Source organism: Pelophylax lessonae (assembly GCF_965119305.1).
Source record: "Pelophylax lessonae genome assembly, chromosome: 4".
NCBI lineage: Eukaryota > Metazoa > Chordata > Amphibia > Anura > Ranidae > Pelophylax > Pelophylax lessonae.
The window spans coordinates 289486678-289509009 of NC_138771.1; the positions used below are offsets into that span (position 1 = coordinate 289486678).

At 42.6% G+C, this 22332-nt stretch overlaps 1 protein-coding gene across 1 annotated transcript in view; it reads right to left on the reverse strand.

Moving 5' to 3' along the window:
• Positions 1-22332, reverse strand: part of ACSS3 (acyl-CoA synthetase short chain family member 3) — a 220542-nt gene that overhangs the window by 125493 nt on the left and 72717 nt on the right. Inside the window, exon 3 of the mRNA XM_082255186.1 lies at positions 12977-13121. Coding sequence (XP_082111312.1) covers positions 12977-13121 — 145 coding nt within the window. The remainder of the gene's footprint in view (positions 1-12976; positions 13122-22332) is intronic.

The window sequence follows — 22332 nt, forward strand, 5'->3', positions numbered from 1 at the left end:
TAGGCTTTAAAGTTAAACTCCAGGAAAAGCATACAGTATATTGTCTAAACACAATAGCATTTGTGTTCTTACTTGAATCTTGGGTACGCTTTGTGTTTTTCTTACAAATCTTTGTGGTAATCTATGTTGCCATTTGTACAGAAGCCTTCTGTAATCAAGACTAGTCGCTGCTACTCTCTCTGTCTATGCACAGTGACTGGTCTTGTATGTGGGTTGGCTGCTCCTTTAATGAACATCTGACCAGCACGTGCAGCCAAATATCCTCACCTGCATGCAGAGCTTAAGGCCAATGACTGGTTCCTGCCAAACTCACCCCTTGTCCATGTGCACGGATGCATATCATAAGCCCTTGTGGCTCATCCTCCTGGTCACCAGTCCTATTAACCCGCTATTGCCTGGAGCACCTTCTCACGCAGGCCCGACATGCAGAGGAAGGCCCCTTGTAAGGCCCACTTATGGTGAGACCGTAGCCACTGGAGTACGGCAGGGTAAGAGAGCCTAGAATAAGTCAAGTAGCCCTTGCTGCTAGTAGTCGGGAAGGAAGCCAGGAGTAGCTGACAGCAGGCAGATGAGACAACAGGCAGACATGCCAGCAGGATTGCTTGGAAGCAGGCAGACTGGCTAGGCTTGGCTCATGACAGAGGTGGATGCACAGCAGGAAACAGGTGCCTGAAGATGCTGAGCTAGACTGAAGAAGCTGCAGTAGGCTGGAAGAGCTAGAAGAAGGGTCAGGCGAGCTGGGTCAGTAACAGACGGACAGATTAGGCATAAAGGGCAGACAGCAGCATAGTTAGGTCACAGGCAAAGACGGCAATGGATGCAGGATAAAACAGGTGCAGCAGGCAGAGACAGAATCCGGGGTGAAGGCAAGGGTCAATACAGGTAGCAGACAGGAATGGTCAGGAGCAAGACGGGGCAAGATCAGAGGTCAACACAGAAATCAGGAACATACACAGAACGCTGTAGACCAAACAGCATTTATCCAGTGCTGAAGCTTCGTTTAAATAGGCGGTTTGATGCCATCCTTGGTGACAGATGCACGCTTGCGATTGCGCATTCGCATATGCGCATGTTTGCCCACATCTGTTTGGCTTGTTCTTGGCTGGTGCATGCGCATACGTGTGTGCCTGGAAACAGCATCTGTACTATAGCGAAGCCTCTCTTGACACCTACATTTCCATGGTACAGGCTAGGTTTCTGGGAATCCATCTGACCACTAGAGTTGAGCGAACGGTTTGGCCCGAGCATCAGTTTTGCCCAATCGGGGCACAGTATAAACTGATTGTTAAGAAGCGGGGCCAGCCGCGGCGTCCTTAACAACCGATGAGTCACCAGCTGTCAATGGGCCTCCTTGCTGACAGCTGAGGAAAAAAAAATGCTGGTAGAAAAAAAAAAAAAAATTGCGTGGGGTCCGCCCCCAAAATCTATACCAGACCCTTATCCGGGAATGCAGCCCAGTAAAGAGGGGGACACGAGCGAACCATACCAGGCCACATGCCCTTAACATGGGGGGAGGGGGTAATTTGGGGTGGGGGGCTCTGCACCTTATCCCTAGGTTGATGGGGACAAAGACCTCATCCCCACAACCATGGCCTGTGGTTGTAGGGGTCTGCAGATGGTGTCAAAACATTTCCCCTGAAAAAAAAACAAAAAACACGCAATTCAACTAAATCCAAAATAGAATTCTGGTCACGTAATCACTGACCCGCCCCCCCATGTCCTAACCCTCAAGTTTGGTGTTGTTACATAGTATATCTACCAACCATGTCGTTTTCTGAAATAAAAAGGACCTGCTGGGCCCCTTCCACAGCTCTGCTTTCTGCACAAACTATGTGCAGCAGAGTGATGTCATTGCTACGTTTTAAGATAATATCTAGGTTAGCAAAGGATTTCTATCCTGTGTTGTTATTGAAGAGTATATTTAAATGACTGTTCTTGTGCCCCCAGGTCAGCTTTAATACTGACAAACCGTTTCTAATAAAATTTGAATCGGTAGACAGCTATTACAAAAATATTACTAATGAGTCATATACAAGGTTTATTACAGCTCAGGGACTTATGCAGAGGTTATTGCTGAAACACTTACGTGGGTCTGAAAACTAAGCACAGGGTCAAATCCCTCCAGAGAAACAGAAATCATTTTAATAGAAAGAGAAGTCAGTACACAAAGCTAACATGTAATACCAGCAAACAAGTTTGGATTATAGGGTACCACTGACTACATTAAAGGACTGCAGGGCAGAACCATTAGATGAAAAACTCATCAGCAGGATTACAAATCTTTGGATGACAACTCGTTACAGCAAAAAATAAGCAAAGAGCTTCACTGAATAACACATACTCCCAGATTATATTGGCAGCACAGTGGCTAAGCAGTTGGCACTTCCACCTAGCAGCATTAGGGTCTCAATTCAAATCCCAACCATGGCACTACCTGCCTGGAGTTTGCATGTTCTCCATGTGTCTGAATTTCTTCCAGGTACTCTGGTTTCCTTCCACATTCCAAAGACATTCTGGTAGGTTTAAATGGCTCCTGTCTAAATTGGCCCTAGTATGTATATGTATGAATGCGAGTTAGGGACCTAATTGTAAGCTCCTTGAGGGCAGGGACTGATGTAAATGTATAATATATATGTGAAGTGCTGTGTAACTTGCTGGTGCTATAAAAGTACCTGTAATTAAATAAATACATTTGTACACAGATTATATTACAATAAAACAAATGCATGAACATGGATCAATTTATTTTTTTAAATCTTTTAGTATTTTTAGATAGTAAAACATGTAGGGGAGGGGAACAAAAACTTTCATATGTGACTAGCAGGGATTCTTATAATTCATATAAATACCCAATATCTATTCTTCTGCACACCATGTATAAAAAAAAGAGCTAGGGTAGTACACCACTAATGGCGCTTTTCCACTGCATGGAACCGAACGGTTCGGCTCACTTTTGTGCTTTTCCACTGCTGGTACCACATGGTATGGTGTGGGAACGGTTCGGTACGGTACGGTGGCGCTTTTCCACTACATGGAACCGAACGGTACGGCTCTCTAAAACAGTACCACCTCGATTACGGTTCCACAATCCTTTGCATGCAGTCACTACTAGCCACTGATTGCTCAGAGAATCGTGGTTATCCCACCCACTTAACTTTAGTACTACTTTAGTGGAAAAGCAAACCATACCGAACCGTTCCAACACCGTACCATGCGGTGCCAGCAGTAGAAAAGCAAACCGGGCCAAGCAGGGCCAAGCAGGGCCGAGTAGAGCCGAGCCGGTACTTGCAGTGGAAAAGTGCCATAAATAGTGTAGGGCAAGGGTCTTCAAACTATGGCCCTCCAGGTGTTCAGGAACTACAATTCCCATCTTGCCTAGTCATGTCTGTGAATGTCAGAGTTTTACAATGCCTCATGGGATGTGTAGTTCCGCAACAGCTGGAGGACCGTAGTTTGAAGACCCCTGGTGTAGGACAACCATCAGGATCCTACAATAGAGAATGGTTGCTAGCATACACAAACCAGTGCAAGTAAGAAATAAGGCCTCTTGGGCATAGATGTAATAATTTACTGATGTTTATATTCAGGATCTTGTTGACAGAAAGATCCTGAGTAAAATGTTCTGTAAAGACCTTGTGTAAACACGCGTATACATGCAAATGTGTATACATGTATATCAGACTAGACCTTCAGGGCCCCGGTGCAAGGAACCATAAAGAGCCCCCCAACCGCTGGTCCCAGGGCCCTTTCCAATGATCCTGGGATCCTTTTCTAACATAACGGGGCCCTTGATTATGGTCCTGCAGCAGGATCCCTTCCTGGCGTCTTGGTCAGGATTGCAACTTTTCTTCAAGCCAATGTATACCAATGTGCTTTAGCAGCGGACAAAAATTTTTTCTTTTTTTGTAGTATACACTATACATACTGTTACATGTAGAGCACATAGTGCTCAAAAAATTATTTGGGACTTTGTATGAGATGTGGCCACTGGGCACATGGTGTTATAAATGATATTGCATATACCTGGGCTGGTGAGCACAAAACAAGTATAGAATCAATTAACATCATGTGTTTTAATATTGTATAAATGGCAGTTGACAATGATATATAAATATAATGCAATGGGGGTAAAAGGGGTATGTATATATAAGGTTTGGTAAAAAATATGACAACATGAATCAACATTCAAAGATGTACTACAAAACATTCGTGTATGCCAGATGAAACTTGTGGATAAATTGTTTGCCTTATAAGCTCGACACGTTTCGTGAATTACATTTTTCACTTCCTCAGGAGCAGGCATGGTAATGACATCTAAAAATATATATACACATATAAATGTTTCTTTCTTTTAAAAGCCCGTAGCGTGTGAAACACACTCAAAAGACTTCACCCGGTGCATAAAAAAGTGCACACACACAAACGTGAGGAACACAAAAAGTGCACAGGGTGTGCAAACAAATAGTCTTCCCTCCGAAGAGGTAGGACCCGAACCTCGATCCCCCGGGGCGCCAGACTCCTGACAGGGATTTAAGGTACTCATGGTCTGTCTGGCCGAAACCAGACTGACCCCGTTCTTCAGGGGGACTGCCGAAAAAGCCCCCACCGAGTACTAAGTGGGGCTCCCCCGAAGGGAGACCCCATGAGAGAGGGCGGACCAAGCCAAAAGGCCATATCCACCCCCTCCCAAGACTCAAGGTAGGGCCCGAGGACCCACACCCTACAAGTCGTGCAAGTGAAAAAAAGGTGATAGAAAGTGACAAACTACAAAGAAAAAGCACACACAAACAAAAAGGTGGGGGAGGGGAAGTGGAGAGGTGAATTAGTGCCCTTGTGAAAATACAAGGGCAGGCCTTCCGGCCGGAATAAAAATTCCTCTGGTCGAAGCCAAAAGGCCTTGCCCAAGAGGCAGGTGCTTAAAAAAGTGTGCGTAGGTGCAGTGACCATGGTGCCGAAAAACTCAAGGCGAGCTGCCCCTCACCAGTGAGAATTAAGGCACCCCTGGGCTGCCACCCCAGGGGCACATACACTACGGGCCTTCTCTACCCCGGCCCAATGGCCAGACCGAGTGTAGCCCTTACCTACCAGGAGGTTTGGAACGTGGACAGCTTAGAGAGAGCCTGCCTTCAACTGGGGACAAGCCTTTTGCAAGGCCAGATTCAACCCAGGAGGAAAGGCCCTCCCACCGCCATCCCAATTCTTCACCAATTACATCCAGGAGCAATACTAACCGTCATTTCCCAGCTTTCTTGCTCCCTTCAAACTGGTAGGGGCGGACCCATTCGAATCAGGAGGCAATGGACCCCTCCGGCTTTCTCTGATGTGGCTTACTTCCCAGTCCCCCGGTTCCATGACTCACCTTATTTAATTGTTCCAACCTCACTTTCATCCCCCTTTTCGTCACATTTTTTAGTATCTTCACCCTTGGGACTCTCCTTCCTTAATAAGTGTGATTCTCACTTTACTTTTCTATTTTTCAGCACCCTTTTCTTTGATGTTTTAGGGATGTCACCGGTCTACATAGTTCAGACAATTTTCATGCATGTCTCACCCTTTTCTCTTTCTGCTATGGTATGTTTATATAGTCACATACTTCTACCTCACACTTTTGGTATTCTGACTTGGTTTCCTTTTTCATATGGTTTGGGCTCATCTTTCTTTATCATTATATGCTCATGAATTTTATGTATGGATCACTGGTTTGATTTATGCATATTTATATCTTTTTGTACAGTGTCATGCTATTACCAAATTGAGCCCTTCAATACCTCTTCCTGATTTTTTACCACACCATGGATCTTGCGCCTTGGCTGTGAATGTGGAGGCCGCTTTCTCAGTTCCCATTGGGGACTCAATTCCGGGCGTTTCCATCACCTGACTGACATTCCATACTCATGTGTAAGCTTCAGTTTCTTGCGCTAATTTTACAAAACATTCCTTTATTTGATGTAATATCACATTTATATGTGTATATATATTTTTAGATGTCATTACCATGCCTGCTCCTGAGGAAGTGAAAAATGTAATTCACGAAACGCGTTGAGCTTATGAGGCAAACAATTTATCCACAAGTTTCATCTGGCATACACAAATGTTTTGTAGTACCTCTTTGAATGTTGATTCATGTTGTCATATGTTTTACCAAACCTTATATATACATACCCCTTTTACCCCCATTGCATTATATTTATATATCATTGTCAACTGCCATTTATACAATATTAAAACACATGATGTTAATTGATTCTATACTTGTTTTGTGCTCACCAGCCCAGGTATATGCAATATCATTTATAACACCATGTGCTCAGTGGCCACATCTCATACAAAGTCCCAAATAATTTTTTGAGCACTATGTGCTCTACATGTATAAGTAGACATAGGGATGGAGACCCAAGGCAGGAGTCTCACTCAAAGTCCCACCAATCCTCCAATACCTTTCCTGTGTCCCTTCCCTTCTTCCCTTCCCCTTTCTCCCTCCCCCTCCCTTCTTCCCTTCCCCTTTTTCCCTCCCCCCATGTTTTCCTCCCTTTTCCCTTTAACAATACTATACATACTGTATATTTTGTGGTTAAATAACAATTCTAATTGCATATATTTAATCACAAGAGTCCCCCCCCCCCTTACATCAGAGCCCACAGAGTTCCGCTTTACATCTGAATATGCAGTGTTTCCCTTTTACAGTACATCTGAACTTGCAGAGTTACCTTAAACTGCAAGGGGGACTGTGCAGACACTCTGTAGACTCTGATATAGGAGAACTCTGGGGACTTTGATTTAAGGAAGACCAGTGAGAACTCTGATGTAAGAGGGAACACCGCAGACTCTGATATAACTGGAGCCCCCACTTACATCATTATTCCCAGCATTCCTCTTTAATCAGGGTTCCCAGTGCCCCTGTTACTTCAGAGTCTGCAGAATTTACACATGCACTGTAAAAGCCCTTTTGCACATGCGAACCGATTGGACCACCTATTGTTCTGTATGGGGAGGTGGATGTAAATAGACATGTGTCCAGTTACACCTGCCTGAATCCGATCCAATGAAAACCGACAGACTGGGATCCATTCACCATCTGTCTAGTGAATTGTCAGACCAGCCTATAGAGAGCAGTGGGCTGTGTCCGTGTCCACTCTGCATAAGTGGAGCTGACACAGACCCATTATCTGCCTGCTAAGCGGGGATCAGCGGAGAGACCCCAGCTGAGCAGGCAGATCCACTTGGCAGAGTCCACCGTGTGAAAGGGCTCTAAGGGGGAACTCTGTGAATTGTAATGTAAAGGGGAACTCTGATGTAAGGGGTGCTCTGGGAATCCAGATGTAAGGGGGGTCTCACCAAAGCCCACAGAGCTCTCCCTTACGCTAGTGTGCTCAGAGGCTGGCGAGCTAAGAGAGGAAGGGGGACACTTCACTCATCATGGATTAAGGCTCGGGCTCTGGAGTTCCACCACTGTGGTCAGCAGGCAAGGCCTACTAGCCTGTGCTATACATACACATAGGCTGGCAGAGCATGCTAGTTGTACACCACACCAGCAAAACCCCAGCGGGCCACTGTGTTGGTAGAGGGGCTCTGGAGGTGGCAACCCACTCTCTCTTCAGGCTCTTCAATGACTGACCCACCTGTGTGCTGCTTTGTTTTCAATCACTGAGATGTTTGATTAGGTAGGAAGGTTGTACTGTGGAGGGTTATGGCATCCATTGTACAAGTTGGCCTTTGCTCCACTATCTACCTGCCAGCTGTTGGACTTTGCGAGGTACAGAGCTGCCAGGGATTGGGATGTGGGTGGGGCCTCAGGCACATGCAGCAAGAGGAGGGCGGGAGGAGGAGGAGGAGGAGAAGATCCTGCTTTCTATCTCTTTCCTAACCTGTCCATGTGAGGAGGGGGGGCGGGCTGTCAGTGAGGGGTCTGGGCAGTGTGACAGAGTGTATAATAGAGACTCTCTGTTCATAGCTGCAGCCAGCAACCCTTGAGCCACATCCTGGGCTTTTGGCCCTCCCCACAGTGGTGGAACTCCAGGGCCCAGTCACAAGTGCTACTGCTGCGATCCTGGTAGTTCCACCACTGATATGCATACAAAGTAGAGAATTATTCTTCATCTCTTCTAGCATTCTTTTTTAGTTGCCAGTGTCACAATATACACGCATATACATCTAAAAACCTATATTACTGCACTCAAACGCCCAATTTTCTATTTTTAATTTACAACTTTGTACTTATCGCTGTATCACTGACCTTTATGCAGCTGTGCGCATTGTTCCATAGATAACAATGCACCTGTGGTCAGATCAGTAAGAAACATAGCATTGCTTACGCTCCATGTGCACAGCAAAGATCAGACAACAGTTCTAGATTATTTGATTTTCTGGAGCAGTGCCAGGACAAGATCATCCAGTGCCCAGGGCAATGATGACAAATTACCCCCCCTCCTTTTCATTATGTACAAGCTCAGGAGGAGAGGGGGAGAGACAACACAGCCCCTACCTCTTCCTTTCCTTGCCATTTCCAGCGCCAGGCCGAGGTATTGATCTACTGTAACTACTTCAGTCAGCCTTATAATAAAAAGAACTTTCACCTCCCCATCTCTAAAATACACCCTGCGCCACGGGCAGCCGACCCTTCTGCCCACCCTTTATCTTGGCCATGTTCTGGAGAATAGGCTAATGTGATGCCACCTGCAATGGTTCATTCGTACTTAAAGCACTGTAAAGAGAATTCCCTATTACAGTTTAAGGTTTACATAAACTTAAAAACAAAATTAGACTATATTGCAGCTTACCAGTCCTTAGGTGTGGTGGCTGCATTACCTTTATTATTTTTTTCTTCTTTAACCATGTAACTAACACACTTCCGGTCCTCGCACGGCTATGTAACTCTTTCCACTGCATCGATGGATGTCACGTGCCTACCTTTGTTCACTTTCATTACATGAAGGTTGACGGGATTAGTAGTTTTCACAAGAAAGATTGTTTTTTTTCTGTTTGCGCAGCTCACAAAAAGCAACAAAGACACTGCATTTATGGCTACATCAACAAGAATTGTCTGTACTTGATGAAAATGTTCTTAGACTGGAAAACGAAAACAAATGCAGCAACCAATTTTAATGACTGTAAGCTGCAAAATGTTACATGTTTTACATTGGTATTGCTAAGCCGAATTCTGACTGCAAGTAACGTAGAAAGTCCATAAAGCAAGTGTACTTTTCATTACTATATGTCAAAATATTTGCAAAACATACAGTGGGCAGATATGGTGAGCACAGAGGTACAGTACATGTAACAATTGAAACATTTTGTTGAGAAAGTTGGAGACCTCATGTCACATGCACGATACAGTACGCTACAGTACCAATAAGCCCTAACCCGTCACGAATGACTGACTATTGATTAGCAATTATACGGTTTCTTGAAAAAATGTGTCCTACTTAGGGGGAAAAAAAATAAATCAATCGCACAAGCATCTTCCAGCTTACATGAATTTGGGACATTGTGCCATTTGCTGTTGATTGTCAAGAACTACCCTTAACAAGGGACATAATAAGTCCAAAGCACTGCATTTGTAAAATGCATAGAAAGCTATGCACAGTTCACCAAGGCATTCACTACTTCACACCGACAACAGCAATGATAACGTGTTGGCCTGATATGTCTAGAGACATTGAACCAATGATGAATAACTGCCATCTCTCTCAAAAGAACAGGTTAGCCAACCATGAAAACAGACTTTACTGTGACAGGATACGCAAGAACAATCATTTCAGAAAACATGCGTTTTGCCAGCAGAGAAATACATACTTGTATACCACAGAGGGGGAAACTAGTTTACAAGCCAACAGGATCAGGTGAGGCTGTAAAACACATCACCCACATCTATCACTCCTCCATCTTCAAAGGAAAAAACACTAAGGGGTTAAACAAAAGCTTGGGAAAGCTAACAGCCACCAATATAGTTGATCTTAAAGAAATAAAAATCTGCTTTATATGGAGTCGTAATAAAATAAATATATATATAACTATATTTACATACTGTATATACACACACACATACATATATACGCACACACGTGTGTATTATATATGTATATATATATAAAAATATACACAAACACACACCTACATACATACAGTATATACACACAGTATATGTGCTCTACCCTGCGTTGCTAGGATTGCTCTGTTTCTGCCCTCAGTTTTACATTACCACTGTTGGACTTCGCAGAAATACCCATCTTGCATTGAGAGGTCTTGTGCTTGCAAAGTCCTGTGGAGCAGGAATTGGAGGAGAAACAGTATCTTCAAAGCATTTGTCACTGCATGTAGACTGGCACTCCTTTATAAAATGGAAAAGCTAAAGCAGTGCTTCCTACAGAAACATAATCTGGGCTGGCAGCTATCAGCAAGTATATAGAAAGTTTTGTTTTACAATATTAGATTGGTAAGAGGACCTGTTACTCCTAATGTATTAATTCTTAAAGGAAAAGTAAAGCCAAAGCTTTTTTTGGCTGTGCTTCTATGGATCACAGGAGTGTAGCTCATTCTGCACTCCTGTGACCCTTTCCTGTGACCCTTTTTTAGCCAACAGCGGGCTAAAGTCCACAGGGCTATGAAACAATCCAAACCATATGGTGAGGATCCACCCAGTTGCCTGGATCGGCAGCTTCATCTTCAACCTCAGTGAGCCTCTGAAAGCCTGAGCCAGCTGCTCCTGCACCCTCCACAACCCAGAGATCTAGTGAGCGCTGGAGGGGCAGAGCAGAGACTGTAACTGACAGTCACCAGCTCTCTGCAGCTTAAATGTAGAAGAAAATAAACAGCAATGGCAACACTTTATTAAAATAAGCAGGACACTTACATTGAAGTTAGAATGAAACAGCATTGATAGGGAACACCTGAGACCAAGCAGCTGTGATCAATGTGAGGCTGCAGGCATCACTGAGTAAACAGAGAGGGAGGATGACAGGGAGCCAGCCAGCTCAAAGTATAGATATTAGTGGTGGCATTCTAGGCTGCCCATGAGGATGCCAGCTGTCAAAATGCCTGGAGGATGTTGGGAGAAAGGGTGTGCATGATGCATTTCCAGGTACTTTACCCTCTTCTTTGAATGCAACTTGAAGAACTGTTTACTCAGTGATGCCTGCAGCCTCACACTGATTACAGCTGCTTGGTCGCAGGTGTTCCCTATCAATACTGTTTCATGCTAACTTCAATGTAAGCGAGCTGCAGAAGAGGGATTTGATGTGTTATTACCATGTCGGGCCCTGGAATTCCGCCACCAGATTAGAAGGGATAGGCCCTTTTCACACGGGGTATCCGGTCCGCCTGTCAGTTTCAGGCGGACCTGATCGGATGCTCCATGCTTCCCTATGGGGCAGAGGGTGTCAGTGGAGACATCTCCGCTGATACCTGCTGCTATCCGATTCCGATCCTATCCATGAAATCCAGATGGATGGAAACCCTATTTTCCATCCGTCTGGAGGATCGGATCGGATGGAAACAGATGAGAACGGACAGGCGATCTTTTCTCATGCAATCTCACCATAGAGGACAGCGGGGATATGACAGCTCCGTCTCTGCACACAGAGCAGAGACGGAGCTGTCATCCGCCTGCTCAGCAGGGATCGATCCCCCGCTGAGCAGAACGGGCTCAGTCGGGCACACCGCCCGTGTGAAAGAGCCCATAGGCCCCAACGGGGGGTCAGCGGGCCGTTCGTGGTTTCTTGCCCCCAGACCCTGAAGGTTCTAGTTACGCCACTGCTGAATAGGGTAGGAAGGGTAACGATATGCTGTGAAACCTATTTGTAGAGGCCTGTCCCTGGGTGGAGTGAGGTGGGTGTGAATGTCTGCAGATTGGAGAGTCAAAAGGGAACTATCATACCAGAGGGGAGTGATGACTATACTCAAAAGCAGAACCTCATCATTTGATCGGATTTATAACAAGTGATACTTGACTTTTCTTGCACAGAGGGTCACATTTTTCCAGTAAGCCTTCTGATATGCCATGTGGTGGAGGAGCACATAGGTGATGAGTTCACAGTTTGAGGAGGTTCACCATTTTCTTTTCTGGTGTTTATTATGCACTTTTGGTTTATTTTCACTATATGTTGATATATTGTAAAAATCTGCTGTATTATAATTTTGGAATAGTGCAGAACTTTTTTAATGTAGAATTTCAATGTATATATTTCTGTATATATAAAAAAGAAGCAATGTTGGGCAAAGTACGCCACATGTTTTCAGGTTTTTATGAATGAAATAAACAAATGGAATTTTAATAGTATTGTATATGAACTGCATCATTAGGTACCTTTAAAGTCCCATGTTTAAGGATATTTTTGTTATCCATTTGTAATTTTATTGATAATGGTGCCTATCCAAGCAACTCTGGTAATATATACGTTTTTTTTTTTTGTATGTGAAGTTCCATGACAAAAAAACAATAATAGTTAGAAACAAGGGACAAAATGGAAATATTAAGGGTTTTTTTTAAGTTATCCTAATGTGGGGCTTTAATGAGGAGGCTCTGGAGATATGTTGTTTACCATACTTAACCCCGTTTTTACTGTGCTGGATGATCTCACTATCAGTTATCAACTGTCTGCCCCAACAAAGGATTAAAACATCTCAAGACTTGGGTGGTACATTGTAAGTTAATGTACTTTACCTCACTTATGCTTTGAAATTGTTTAGAATAGCCTGCAGCTACATGTATAAACCTGCTACAAAGAAACAAGTAAACATGTAAGAAATTAAAAAAAAAAAGTTTTAGATGGTGTGTAAATAGGAACAAAATAACTATAGTTTGGGGGGAGGATGGAGTGCTCAGATTTGACTGTAAAATGGAATTGCACTTTAATGGCCTTTTTAGAATAAAACATTAAAACAGATGAATGAAAGATGAATGAAATGAAAGATGAATGAAAGATAAAAAAGGTAATATTTGTATTATATTATTATGATAATGTCTGCTGAAGTGATTTACCTGTTCATATACTTCTTTGTAAGTAATAGTCTGCTTGGTGTCAGTAACTGGACTGTCATAAATAACAGCAATCTGATCTCCTCGTCCATTTTCTATGTGACGATCAAGAGCATTGTAACACATGTTCAGTTTTCCTCCAGTAAACCTATAATTGAACAAAAAGGATACAACAATGATTAAATGAAGCTAAATAATATGAAAGGTGCATTTTAAATCAGAACTCCAGTTTCCACTTCTTTTTTTTTTCCAACAAACCGTCCAGCACAAAAAAATAAAAAATGGAGGTTTATCCACAAATCTCAACTCCAATTTGTCCCTCCAGGAAGTCCGCTCCTCCTCTATATAGCACTCCTCTTAAAGGCTGAATGGCACACGGATACATCATGTATATATGTTACTGAAGAAATAACTGTTGGGTGCCCTCTGAGACCGCTGATACCTATGAACTCAAACATCCTTGAACCCTTTTCAATTGACTATGGAAGGGTTAATATACCCCTACCAGTTTATTTATTTTTTGTTATCTGTGTAACATTGAGGACATTTCTATTCACTTCCTGTTTAAAGATGTTAGAGGAAATCCCCAAGGTGGGGGGGGGGGGGGGGTTTCCTTTACAGCAATGGTTCCCAACCTAAGTCCTCAAATACCCCGAATAGGCCATATTTTCAGGATTTCCTTCACCTTCAACCACTTGTGGACTGCCTGCTCATAATGTAGGCCCATGCAGTTGACACCCACTAACACCAGCTGCAATTGTACAAAGTGGGAGTCTGTCAGCAGGTCCTGGCCAATGATTCCTGGCTGGGACCTGCTTATTGGCTGTGTCCAGTCACAGCCCAGAACCCTGCATTGATTCATCAACACAGGGCCCGGTACAAAGGGAAAAATCTCTCCGTCTCTTATCCCTGCAAAGCAGAGATAAGAAACAAAGGGATCTAATTTTTCTCATAATGCATCAGTGATTTAAAGTTCCTACTGATTTGCAATAAAACAGATATACCCTAAACCACATATTTGTTTTAACAGTAAATCCTTAAAGATAACAATGCATATACAGTTAGGTCCATATATATTTGAACACATGCACGCTTTTAGATTTCTTCAGGAATTTACCTAAACAAACATATTCAAGCTATAACTATATAACAGATATGGGCTGAAAGTGCACACTCTCGGGTTTAATTTGAGGATATGTACATCCAAATCAGAGGAGCGGTTTAGGAATTACAGCTCTTAAGAATAGTCAACCCCCTTTTTCAAGGGGGCAAAAGTAATTGTACATTTGAATCAAAAGCAGTTTCATGACCAGGTGTGGGCTGCTCCTTCCTCATTTCTTCATCAATTAATCAGGTAAAAGGTCTGGAGTTAATTCTAAGTGTGATATTTGCATTTGGAATCTATTGCTGTGAACCTACATCATGCCTTCAAAGGAGCTGTCCATGTAAGTGAAACAGGCCATTGCAAGGCTTTAACCACTTTACCACCGGAGGATTTTGCAGTCTTACGTCTGGGCCACTTTTTGCGATTCGGCACTGTGCGAATTTAACTGACAATTGCGCGGTCGTGCGACGCCGTACCCAAACAAAATTTATGTCCTTTTTTACCCACAAACAGAGCTTTCTTTTGGTGGTATTTGATCACCTGTGCGATTTTTACTTTTTGCGCTATAAACAAAAAAGAGCGTACATTTTGAAAAAATAACAATATTTTTCACATTTTTTATATGAAATTCCCCCCCCCCCCCCCCCCAAAAAAGATGTAAAAATCAATTTTTTTAAAATTTTTGACCAATTTGTTTTCTGCTACCTATGTTTGGTAAAAAAAATCACAATAAGCATATTTTGATTGGTTTGCGCAAAAGTTATCGCGTTTAGTAAGGGAAAGATTTCTGTCATTTTTGGTGTTTTTATTTTTTAACGAGTAATGGCGGCGATCTGCGATTTTTTTTGCGGGACTGTGACATTGCGGCGGACAGATCAGACCCTTGACTGACATTTTTGACACTTTTGGGGGTACCAGTGACATTACTACAGTAATCAGTGCTATACATATGCACTGTTACTGTAAAAATGACACTGGCAGGGAAGGGGTTAATTTTATTGGAGAGGGAGGGGTTAATGTATGCCTGGTGCTTACTGACATGTGTGGGGGGAGGTGACTGAGTGACACAGGGACAGATCGCAGATTCAGCTATGCTGAATCCTGCATTCTGTCACTGTTTGTCACTTAGGACACAAGCGGGCTGATCTCCAGACTCGATTCCCCAACGATCAGGGAAGAGCGGCGGCGATCGCCGCTGCTCCTCCCCTGGCCCGACTCCCGCTGTGACTGAAAACAGCGGGAGCGAGCCTCCGGCGGCGCGCGAGCGCCGCCCACAAGGGGAGGAGTCCAGCAACGTAGGTCTACGTAGCTGGACTGGAACGAGCCACTTTGCCGCAGTACAGTCAACGTGACTGGTTGGCAAGTGGTTAACAATGAAACAAATCTATCAGAGAGATAGCAGCAACATTAGGAGTGGCCAAATCAACAGTTTGGTAAATTTTTAGGAAAGATGAATGCACTGGGGAGCTCAGCAACATAACAAGGCCTGGATGTTCATGGAAGACAACAGTGGTGGATGATCGCAGGATCCTCTGTATGGTAAAGAAAAACCCATTCACAACATCCAGACAAGTTAAGGACACTCTCCAGGTGGTGGGCATAGCATTTTCGAAGTCTGTAATCAAGAGAAGACTTCAGGAGAGCAAATACAGAGGGTTCACCGCAAGGTGCAAACCATTTATATGCCTGAAGAATAGAAAAGCCAGAACAGTTCTGGAAAAGCATTCTATGGATGAATGAAGCTAAGATTAATCTGTACCAGAATGACGGGACTAAAAAGTGTGGAAAAGGATTGGAACAGCTCATGATCCAAAGCACACAATGTCATCTGTAATACACGGTGGAGGCAGCGTGATGGCATGGGGATGCATGGCTTGCAGTGGCACTGGGTCATTGGTGTTTATTGATGATGTGACAGAAGAAGCCAGATGATTTTTGCAGTGTTTAGAGATGTACTGTCAGCCCAGATTCAGCCAAATGCAGCAAAGTTGATTGGACGGCGCTTCACATCACAGATAGACAATGATCCAAAAACACACTGCAAAAGCAACCCAGGAGCTTTTAAAGGGAAATAAGTGGAATAATCTGCAACGGCCGAGTCAATCACATCATCTCAACCCAATTGAGCATTCATTTCACTTACCGAAGGCAAAACTAAAGGCAGAAAGACCCACAAACAAAGGACAACTGAAGACAGCTGCATTTAGAGCCTGGCAAAGCATTAGAAAGGAGGAAACCCAGTCTTTGGTAATGTCCATGAGTTCGAGACTTCAGGCAGTCATCGCCAGTAAAGGATTCTCACAAAATATTAAAAATTAACATTTTATTTATGATTATATTAATTTGTACAATTACATTTGAGCCACTGAAAATGGGGGGTCTGTGTATAAAAATGGTTGCAGTTCCTAAAATTTGTACTTGATATTTATGTTCAACCCCTTGAAATAAATCTGAAAGTCTGCACTTAAAATTTATTTGGATTATTTCGGTTTAATTTTATTCTGGTTGCATACAGAGCCAAAAACATGAAAATTGTGCCGGTGTCCAAATATATATGGACCTAACTGCTTTATGTTATTTTTTTTTCCAACAATTAATTGAAATTAGAAACATGGAACAAGAGATGAAACGGTTTAATAATGCTTATACATGCTGAAATGAATAGGTTAGGTAGTAAAATAAGAGCATGTCTTGGTTACTCAAGACTTAACTAACTCCCTGTGCACACACTAAACATTCCTGGCTCAGGACAGGGAACTCAATAGATAAGCTAGCCACTAGCCAGTGTATTACTTTTGTTTTGGCTTACATGTTACATGTTACACTAAAGCCCCGTACACACGTACCGATCGTCGGCCGAACGATCGGCCGTCTTTTGTCCAGGGCTGTCGGTGTCTGTTGAAAAGTGCAAAAGACTGCACAAGAATTTTGTCCACCGACTACAGCCGACTGCAGAAGTGATGTCATGTAATGGTTAACTTTCCCTGTGTTTTTTCTTTTCTGAGCATGCCCAGTCTTGCAAATCTGCTGTCTGTCGGCCGAATTCTGTACTGACTGGCGAACAATCGGCCGCTCTGGTTGTCGGCATACAAAAATTTTCATGCTTGCAAGACAGATTCTTTTCGGCCCGAAAGTGTGCTGTCGGCTGTCGGAAGCATCATACTAACAAGCCTACAATCGGCAGATCGGTACGTGTGTACGGGCCTTAAATGTTCACTGTGATTGGCTATCAGAGTGATCGTTCATTGAGGAAGGCTTCTGACTGGCTCCTAGTCATTTGGTCAGGACAGGAGCTCATCTTTTTACAGATACAGGCCTCCCGCCGCTGTGCACAGGGAGGGAGCAGAGGAAGATAATAAACAGCAGGGCGTACAAGAGACGCCTTGTGTACAGAGGAGGGGGTTTTATTGACGTGTGTAAGACGCTGAAGGTAGGCAACTGGTTAAGCCCCGGTTCACACTTATGCGATGCGGGAAGGCTGCGAATCCGCAGCCTGTTCCCGCATCGCAAACGCACCCCCGACAGTTCACACTGCCATATGCGATATGCTGGGGGTGTCAATGTAATCTTAACGACACCCCCAGTTTGATCGCATATCGCAGTGCGATCTTGCAGTTCGCACAGGATCGGATCGCACAAGTGTGAACCGCTGTGCGATCCGATCCTGATGCGGCTGCCAAAAAGAGTCCTGTGCGTGTTTGCTGCGGGTGCGGTGCGAATTTAGCCATACAAAGTGTATGGCTAAACTCGCACCGCACAGCCGATCGCATGTAATGAAGGAGCAGTGCGCTCCGACATTACATGCGAACGCCGCAGCCGCACAAATGTGAACTGGCTCTTTAGCAGAAAGTATTTTTTTGTTTATATAATAAATAAAAAAATATAAAACCCAGTGATGATCAAATACCACCCAAAGTACTATTTGTGTGGAAAAAATTATATAAATTTTGTTTGGGTACAGCATTGCATGACTGCGAAATGACCAGTTAAAATAGCTCACTGCTAAATAGCAGCAAATAGCCTGATCATGAAGGGGGTAAAACCTTCCGGAGCTGAGGTGGTTAAAAGGGGCTTTAAATCAATGTCTACAGCTTTGTATTTATGACAGTCATTTTATCAAAGAGAAATTCCCAAAACATGGCCTGCTGAAGGACTTGAAGACTGAAGACTGAGATTGGAAACAACTGCTTTAGTACATATACTGCGGCAAGTCGGCTCTGTCCTGCAAAACAGCGTAACTACGTTGTTTTGTGTGACCGCTAGTGGGGGCACGCGCATGCGTCGATTGGCTACAGGTGGAGCCAATCAGTGGGTCTGGCGACCGCAATTGCTGCCAGGCACCCGTGATCGCTCCCTGTGGAGACAGAATGGTGGTCTGGTGTTGTAAGCACGGCAGACCGCTGTTCTGTCACTAATGAACACGGGGATCCCATGTTCCTCTTATTTAGGAACACAGGTCTTTGTGTTTATTCAGTGAATAAAACCCCCACACAGTTAGAAAGCACCCCCTAGGGACACATTTAACCCTTTGATCGCCCCTGGTGTTAACCTCTTCCCTGCCAGTGTTTTTAGTACAGTAAAAAAAAAAAATCATATTTTAGCACTGATTACTGTAGTAATGTCACTGGTTTTCCCAAAAATGTCAGTTAGGTGTCCGACCTGTCCGCCCCAATGTCGCAGTCCCACTAAAAATCGCTGATCACACCATTACTAGTAAAAAAGAAAAAATAATAATATGAAAAAAAAAAAAAAAATGACAAATCTATTACCTAGTTTGTAGATGCGCAAACCAATCAATATACACTTATGGGGATTTTTTTTTTTTTTTACCAAAAATATGTAGCAGAATACATATTGGTCTAAAATTATGAAAAAAATTAGATTTAAAATTTTTTTTTATTGGGAATGTTTTATAGCAGAAAGTAAAATATATTGTTTTTTTTTATCAAATACCACCAAAAGAAAGCTCTATTTGTGGGGAATAAAATGACATAAATTTTTTGGGTACAGCTGTGCATGACCGCACAATAGGCAGTTAAAATAACACAGTGCTGTATTGCAAAAAAATGGCCTGGTCATTAAGGGGGAAAACATTCTGGTCCAGAAGTGGTTAAAAAAAAAAAAAAAACTTTTATAGTGTTTGGTAAATTTTATCTAAATTATTTTTGAATATGTATTAGTGTGTACACCTTTTATGTAACTTTTCATAACTGGTATAAAAATTTCAGTATACAAGCATTTAATCCTAAATGTGGATCCTCCGATGCTGTGTTTACAGAGAGCTCTTTTTTTTTTCCTAATAAGATAGCCCAGCAGCATTTGCTCAGTCGTATTTATCTCATTGATAGTTTATACAAAGCCATATAAATTTAAGCTGGATACACACTGTCCAACTTTTGTGGTTAGATTTCCATCAGATTTACCTTTTCTATGTAGTGCAAGGGCCTGCCAGATTGCATACAAATTGAAAGTGTTTAGGTTTGACCTCATATTATATGGTTTTGGTAAGTCTACAGGAAAAAGTCTTCAGAAAATCTTATAGTGTGTATGGCCCATAAGACAGAGAGAAGAGATGTGCCCTTCTGCTGTGTCATCCAGCTTTGTGTAAAGTAGTAGCAAACAAATGAATAGGAGAGAGAGAACTGCACACAGAAGCGCTCCTAGCCGAAGGTGGAAAATATAAAATAGTCATATTCAATATTTCATACCTACCAAACTAAAGAAGATATCATTTTTTAACTTTTGGCCATTTCAACTTGAATTCGAAAATATTTGATATAGATAAAAATGATATCAGTCTTTATCAAATATTATTCTGTTTTGAGATGAAAAAAAAAAAAAAAAAAAAGGTAAGTTATCTTAGCCTGCAGGAAACTAAAATAGGAATGAGTATTGATTATTCATTTGTTATGAATATATTAAACATCACAAGAGAATCATCAGGCAGAAGATAAAAGTAAAACACGAAGATAGCATGCCCTATATCCTTCAGATTTAACTGAATATGTATTGAAGAAACTGTTTTTCCTTTTGATTAAAGGGATTCGTAAGGCAAATACTTCCCAAAAGCGTACAGTCCCCATGCACAGGAATTTTAGCTGATAATAATGACTCCAATTAGAGACTGGCAGGGCAAAATGTAGTTAGTATAATGAACTGGAACACAAACCATTAGTTTACTATATTTCAAACATAATCATTTAGTTAATGAACATTACTTAGACTTCAGAAATCCCCCCCCCCAATCAAACAAATAGACCACCCCACGAACCAGTACCCAGATATCAAGTAATTGTGCTACAAGTTTGAAAATGACTTGCTAAGCTATTGCTACACTTGCCAGGCTTCACAAGTTTGTTGCACAATTGTAGCAAGTCTGCATTGCACAACTCCAGATCAAATTTCTTTGCAAACATTCTGCAAGTCTGCTGCAAGTTCTGGTTCAGGTCTGTTGTGCAATAGTCATCCCACCACAGGGGTCGCTGTGACTTGCAAAGCTCATGCTGTAGCCTCACCACTTGCATGGGCAAAAAATAAAAATAAGTTGCGCTAAACTTGAAATCAAAAAACATTATTGTGACAAAAAATTGTGATGCAAACAAACACCAAAAATAAATTAAAAGTATTAGTCCAAAAGGTGATATGGTAGAAGTCCAACTATGGTGTATTCAAATCAAAATAGAACCGTGCAGAAAAAGAGACACCACCATGAAACTTTGTCCACCAACATTTAGATGACCTGCTTACCAGAAAGACGAGACCACAAGGGTCAACAGCGCTGGAAGTATGCCAAGATACACTGATGTCAATAGCACCAAACTGACCTCTCCTTGATGTTTCTCAAAGTGATGGACAGCTTGTCACAAGGTATTCCCCAAAAGATATAATAGAAGATTCGCCATAGTGTAGTAACAAATGAGAGTTTATTGAAAAAGGAAGTTAATCACACTTACAAGACAGTGGTAATCTGGAATCGTAAATCAGAAAGGTAAGCCGGCCAGCTACAGACACAACACCCATCCTTCCGGGACCTCCAATGCATACTAGCACATTATGACATTAACTTGAAGATTTTATTTTTATTTTTTTTTCATGGTTTACTGCTGCTTTATTTTGATTTTGAGGTTTCATACCGATTGGAACAACTAGTGTGGTGTGTGCAGGAGCAATTTTTTTTTTCCAACTCTGGTCAAAACATGAACTACCTCCAACCCATCATGGATGTCTTCTTTTGTTTCTTCTTCTTCTTGCTGCAGAGACAAGCAATATCTCTTCTAAAATAAAAAAAAAATGTACCTGCCTGTCTGCAATTATCTGCAGAATATACACGTTAATATTTTAGGCACAGTGCCAATGTGCTGAGATGAATGAATACACGCATATGCAGGGGTAAGGCCATCCCGCACTGGCCAATCAAGACAGCCAATGACCGGCACCCGGAAGAAGCTCAGGAGAAGATGCCAGTAAGGGCCTGGCATTGGAGCATAGGTGAGTATTTTTGCCTTTAGACCCACTTTAAATCTTCCTGCACACTGGATGTTTAGCCTTTGTGCATAAAATCACAGTTTTATCATATGGGCGGAAGTCAGGGCTGCTGTTGGAAATTTCGGGGCACTGTACAGCCTACCTAAATCTATTAAAAAAACTGTATGGAATTAATAAAGCTCTGTGTGTGGATGAGGTTTTCAGGCTCATTCACATAGGCACTGTGGCCTATACAGTGTGACTTTTGTGTTTTTTAGTGGCTGGAGCTGTGTGCACATAACCTATGTTACACTAGGGGGCGCAGTGGCTGTTCAAACACAGCCACCGATCCTAATTTCACAGGCGTGTTGGTACAGGTCTACACCCTGAACACAGACAATGTGCATTTCTCAAATAAAAAACACTGCGCTAGAGTAAATATAGAGCTGCCGGAACTAAGAGCAAAGATACACACTCCAAAGAAGAAATAAAAGAAAGTGCAGCTCTAAAAACCATTCATAAACCCAATACAAAAAAAGGAAAAAAATTAAGAAAATTGGGTCCATATCATGATGTATACAAAAGATCAGTCCCAGGCAGATTATCCACGTGAATGAAGGGGATACACCAACCAAAAAGATGTGTCAGGTAAGGATAGGGTGACTAAAGAACCAATCCACTTCACACCCTAAATGAGTATTAAGTCTCCTTACTGGAACCTGTGGACCACTAAGTTATAGGTGGTCACCTCAAGCACAAGGGAATAGGGTCTCGCTCAAAACCATAAATC